We start from the raw sequence: 6,155 nt of genomic DNA, 5'->3' as shown, positions 1-6,155 counted from the left end.
GGTTCTTCCAGATGCACTTCCAGTCATCCACCTTGGAAATCTAGATTGGAGAGTACCTTTCTCCAGCATCAAGGCTCACATTAAGAGTGTCTGCGACGTCCTTCAGTGTGACATTGATGATTTTGTTGTTTGCCCTGGATTTGATTGTCTCTCGGTTGACAATCACCGCACAGTCATATAATTCCTTCACAAGAGGCACATAAACCTCACGTTGTGCCATGTTGTATACAGTTTCCCAGTCATGATGAAGAAGGTCTGCAAGCCTAGCCATCTTCACAAAGGTGACACAAGAGCGTTGTCACACAGATTTTCAGTCTTTACACCTCCCACCTCTAGGAGTTGAATGGATCTCTGGTGCTTGATCCTCTCAGCTCTGCGTTGGAGAATCTTTATGTCGAGTGCAGTGTAGGGTGTCTTGTTACCCTTCTTGGATGGTGCCTTTGAGGAGGTATCCAAAACTCCCGCCATTGAAGATGATAGGAAGTGTGAAGAGAAATTTGCAGAGAGAGTAGGGTTTCTTTCTTGGGATAGAGAGAGAATGGTCAAAGAAAATAACGTTGAGTGTAGCTTTGCTTCTAAAATATTTGGAGATATATTTCATTGAGAATATGGAATGACGGTTTTAGAAAGTTGTGCACCGGTGGTTTCTTTGTGGAGAGAGAAATTGATAAACAATTGGTCGTTGTCACACACGCGGTAAAAGGCAGCTTGAATAACTGTTCCGCATTGAATGTGATGTGACTCTTCAGAAAATAAACTGTTGAAGCACGTGCCATAGATATGATGACCTTGAACTTTGACAATGGCTTTGCCACCTGTGAGTGAACGATAGGGAATTCCAGAGTGCTGCTTCATAAGATGGTGGGATGCTGAAGGATTCACAAATATTTCCAGACGATAGAAATGTTTAACGATGCATAATTTATGTTGAACGTTGGATTTAGAGAACGGTACCTGCAAAAACAAGGAAAATATGTTTTCGTACCCTGAATATGCAGATTGCATATTAATTCTTGCTCTCAGATCCGCAAATCTTCTTTCTAATAATGGCTTAGTGAGAATATCAACAAGTTGATCTTCAGTGTGTACATGAGATATCTAATGAAGTGATGCTTGATTTCAATATGCTTTGTTCTTGAGTGCTGAACAAGATTTTTAGCTATGTTGATGGCACTTGTGTTGTCACATAGTAGAGGTATATTGATCTCATGGATGTTGTAATCTTCAAGTTGATGCTTTATCCATAGAAGTTGTGTAGAACAAGTGCTAGCTACAACGTACTTAGGTTCAGCAGTGGATATAGATATAGTGCTTTGTCTTTTACTTGTCCAAGAGACTAGACAGTTTCCTAGAAAGTGACATCCTCCACTGGTGCTCTTTCGTTCAACTCTATCTCCAACATAGTTAGCGTCGCAAAATCCTTTTAGCCTGAAATCACTACCTTTCTCGTACAAGAGACCAAGATTAGCAGCAACTATTAAATATCTAAAGATTTGCTTAACAGCACTGAGGTGTGATTGTTGAGGATTTACCTTGAATCTTGCACACAAGCAATCACTGTACATGATATCTGGTCTGTTGGACATTAGATACAGAAGTGATCCTATCATCCCTCTATACGAAGTTTGATCAACTGGTGATCCTTCATCATTCTTCTCTAAGACAGTGTTTGGATACATGGGGTGCTCATTTCATTTGATTTGTGCATGTTGTATTTCTTGAGCATATCTTTGATGTACTTGGTCTGATGAATATGGATCTTGTCTTTCTCTTGCTTGATTTGTAGACCCATAAAGAATTTTAGTTCTCCCATCATACTCATTTCCAATTCACTTTGCATGAGAGTGGAAAATTCTTTGCACAGTTGATCACTCGTTGCTCCAAAGATGATGTGTCCTGGCTTCTTGCGTTCAAAGCACGTGATGTTGCTTTTATCTGCACTTGAGCCGCTTTCACCTTTGTCTGTGAAAGGTTTCTTTTTATGAATTGGTTCCCAATTGTTGTCTTTCTTTGATGAACCTTTTCCTCTTTGCTGTTTGATCCACATTCTCTTGAACTTTCTGTTGAAGAATGCTTGTTCATCCTCGGATAGTTCTTTTGAGGTGTCTTCTTCGTCAGACGGTTCCTTTGCTTGAACAGCTGTGGAGCTGTTGGCCTTGAACGAATGTTTTTCTGCTTCTTCAGTCCTTCATCATAGGCAAGTTCTATTTCATGAACTTTCAGAGCCTTAGCCTCTTGAATAGCACTGACTTTAGGTCTCCAGCGTCTAGGAAGGCATCTTAGAATCTTTGTGATTTGATCGATATTCTCATATTTACGATCAAGTTTCCTAAGACCATTAACGACGGTTTGGAATCTTCCAAACATGTCATCAATGCTTTCATTCTATTTCATCTTGAAGGTCTCATTCAGCCACAAGTAAACTCACTTTGGCTAGTCTTATATTCGCTGTACCTTCATATGCAAGCCCTAGAGCTTCCCATACTTCTTTGGCTGTTGCTAGGCCATCAACTTTGTCCAGCTGAGTTTTACTCAGGGCACATAGAAGGAACAACTTCGCTTTGGCTTTGAGTTGATAATCTTTGCATTGTGCTTCTGTCAGTTGATCTTTCATGATAGGTTCTCCAGCGTCACCTTTGTGAACAATGTTGTCATTTTCAATGATGTCCCACAACTTGTAGTTTGACGACTCAATGAATAACTGCATGTGAGTTCTCCAGTAAGGATATTCAGTTCCATCAAAGAAGGGAGGCTTGTTGGTGGATGAGCCCGTAGCGATAGCTAGATCTTCAGCCACGGATCTTTACTCTACACCTGTTTAAGATGTTAATTCTAGAGACTAAGCTCTGATGCCAATTGAGATGCAAATAAATAAGACAAGAAAGGGGGGGTTTAAATTGTGTACTTGAAAATTTATTTTTAAAACTTAGGTTTGTGAAAAGAATATTAGTTCTTCAAAAGCGTTTAGTGAGACTTTTCGTAAACCGTTTAAAGCAGCAGAAATATAAGCAAGTAAGGCAGACGATCAACACACAACACACAGAGATCTATACTGGTTCACCCTAAACGATTGGGATACGTCCAATACTTGGCCACCACCAAGATTTTCACTAGCAAGTATCAAGGACTTCCCCAATACAAGTATTCTCAAGGACTTCTCCAACACAAGTATTCTCAATGACTTCTACAACAAGTATTATCACAGACTTTTCCAAGTATTCTACAGAACTCCTCCTATAAGTATTTTTCAGGACTTCTCCCACTATCTTAACAAGATTATATCACTCTACAGGGTTTCTCTTCGTTCAAGAGTAAAGGTAGAGAATTTATAGCACTCGAACTCTAAGTGTTTGGGTTCAGATTTTACTTTGGTTCACTTAATCGTTATGAATCTAAGAGAGAAAGGAATAAAGAGATTTGAATCTTTTAAGGTACGAGGTTCTCTCTTTCACTTGCAGAAATAAAGGCTCAGGTTTGACACTTAGGAATATTCTGCTTGAGCTTTGAATGCTTTGAAGAAGATTGAAATGAATTCTTGAGTTCTAGTCTTACAAAAATTAATTATCTTATCTTCATTCTTAAAGTATGCCTTATATATTTGCTTGCTAGTGTTGTAGCCGTTGAGAGACACAATCCGACCGTTGTTCTAGCTGTTGTGTGATGAGATCCATTTGTTGATTCAAATGTCTTCGGTTGGTAGCTCTATTAAATGCATGCTCATAAGCAAGTCTATCCTTTAGCCGGAAAGGTGATGTTTGTCAGCTAGTAGGTGGTGATAGACTTGGGCTACTTTTCAGACATGAGACAATTTCGAAATTTGATGTTGATGGCTTGTCCTTTTTCCTTGTTGGTCAGTGTGCCTTTAGCTAAAGTAACATAGTCTTCATGTGATCAGATTTGAATGTAAGTCAATTGGTTGCCTTTTAATTTGGATGTAGGTCAATTAGTTGCAATCTGACTTTGTATTCAATATTTCTGACTAATGACATGGCATTGGACGGTCAGAGTAGATGTGTCTTGACTTGAATGAGTTTGCTTGCCAAACAGTCTTGTGACTTCTGAAGCTTTTCTTTTTGTGATGATTGAACGTTGAAGCATGTAGCATGAATTGAGTTTCTCCTGAAATTCAAGTGTTATGATAAGCTTAGTTTTCAATAGAGGTGCTTCTATAAAAATTGTTATGATCAAAATAAGATTTTTAAAACGTTATGATGCGTTTGAACTTAACAAATCTCTACTATAGGTACTACACCCTATCTCAATGATCATGGCAAGAAAATTTGGCGCCGTCTTTGGAGAGCGGTAAACTTTCTACTCCCGGATCACGTGGATTGGTTGCACAATTGAATTTAGTGGAATTTCTTGATTCTCAACTTTTCTATTCCAATCTTTGATGGAAGCTCACGGTCGAGGACGACGCGTCCGGCCGGGGCAGAAGTTGCGCGGGGAGGTGCGACGGGAATGAAAGGCTCCATCACCTCCTCCGCCGCATTTTGCAGTCACTCAAAGAGACTGACAACGAGTGATGCACAACGTCGACGGTATCCGGCGGCGAAACAAATACCTACAAGAGCAACTCAATTTCTTTCGCCACGAGCAGCATGACGAAGGAGTTCGCGAGGCGGAAGCGGTTGCGGAATTTGAACCTTTCTCGGAGGAGGTAAGGGAAGCTTCTATTTCGGACAGCGTGAAGAACTTAGTGCTGGAACCTTATAGTGGAAAAACCGATCCGAAAGATCACCTTTCTCGGAGGAGGTAAGGGAAGCTGCTATTTTGGACAACATGAAGAACTTAGTGCTGGAACCATTACCAATTTTCGCGATTTCTCGTCAAAATTCCTGATCCAGTTCTCTGCAAGTAAAGTTAAGCAAGTTACTATAGACGACCTGTATAATGTGCGCCAGACAGAGGGCGAAGCTTTGAAGCAGTATGTGGCGCGTTTCAGTGCAGCTTCCGTGAAGGTTAAGGAATCCGAACCGTGCGATTCTGCGCGGGCGTTAAGAATGGACTGTTGCTAGGACCATTAAACAGCAAGCTAAGTAGGAAGCCGACTCGTTCCATGATGGAGATCCGCTTCTGAGCGAGCGTGTGCATTCTGACGAGGAGAATGATACGTTTAAACGCAACTGTGTGAGGGAAGAGATGGAAGCTCTAGTTAGACGGCCTGGGAAGAAAAACAGATTGACAATAAAGCTGACAATGGAGCAACTAGCACCATCATGGAGGAGCGACGTCGCCGCTGGGGGCATCGGGGGCCTAGCTGGCGGGACGAGGCGGATGTGGTGCTAAACGCAAGCCAGGAAGATATCTTTCGGGAGCTGAAGGTTGTGCGTATGATTGGCGATCCAGGGTTGCCCAAACGCCTGCTGAAGGACGCCGATGTGATGAAGTGGTGTGAATATCACTGTGCGGTAGGTCATGACACCATTGATTGCCACGCCTTGGAAAGGGGCATTGTGAAGCTGGTCAAGGCAGGTCGCTTAAGATGTCATGACTGAGGCGATCGCCGACAACACTTAGCGGGGCGACAAGAGGACTAGGCGGTCGTCGAGAGAAAACTTAGGTCGTCGTCAACATGATAGCCGGAGGGTTTGACGGCGGCGAAAGCACCGGAGCGGCGAGAAAGCGACACATAAGGGAAGTGAATTCCGTCCAGGCGAATCATTTTGGCTTTACCCATGAAGATATTATCATTTCAAAAGAGGACTTCGCTGGGATCCAAACTCACCTGGATGACCCAATCGTGGTCATGCTTCGGATCGATGATTTGAACGTCAGGCGCGTACTTTAGGATCAGGGCAGCTCAGCAGACATCATCTATGGGGATGCGTTTAAACAGTTGGGTTTGACGGATGGCGATCTGACTCCGTATACAGGAACCCTCGTCGGGTTCTCCAGCGAGCAAGTTTGGGTGCGAGGTTTCCTTGATTTGGATACGACTTTCGGTGAAAATGAGAATGCCAAAATGCTGAGGGTAAGATACTTGGTCCTGCAAGTAATGAGATCTTACAATATGATCATTGGACGGAACACCTTGAACAGGATGTGAGCTGTAATCTCGACGACTCATTTGGCGGTCAAGTACCCGTTTCCCAATGGTGGGATCGGTAGGATTAGAGTGGATCAAAAATGGGCTAGGGAGTGTTACAGCAATG

The 6,155-nt window shown here is 42.3% G+C and overlaps 1 protein-coding gene across 1 annotated transcript; it reads right to left on the bottom strand.

Annotated features, from left to right (window-relative positions):
* Positions 1 to 1,040: 1,040 nt before the first annotated feature.
* Positions 1,041 to 1,679, bottom strand: LOC130712716 (secreted RxLR effector protein 161-like). The gene has a single exon (XM_057562534.1). It carries the CDS (start codon positions 1,677 to 1,679, stop codon positions 1,041 to 1,043), a length of 639 nt encoding a protein of 212 aa, XP_057418517.1.
* Positions 1,680 to 6,155: the final 4,476 nt, after the last annotated feature.

The sequence above is a fragment of the Lotus japonicus genome, chromosome 4, assembly GCF_012489685.1.
Source record: "Lotus japonicus ecotype B-129 chromosome 4, LjGifu_v1.2".
Taxonomy (NCBI): Eukaryota; Viridiplantae; Streptophyta; class Magnoliopsida; order Fabales; family Fabaceae; genus Lotus; species Lotus japonicus.
The sequence above is the reverse complement of the archived record's forward strand: the minus strand, read 5'-3'. Positions and strand labels throughout refer to the sequence as shown.

Coding starts and splice junctions, on each gene's coding strand:
- LOC130712716 (XM_057562534.1), bottom strand. CDS start 1,679: ATGTATCCAAACACTGTCTTAGAGAAGAATGATGAAGGATCACCAGTT.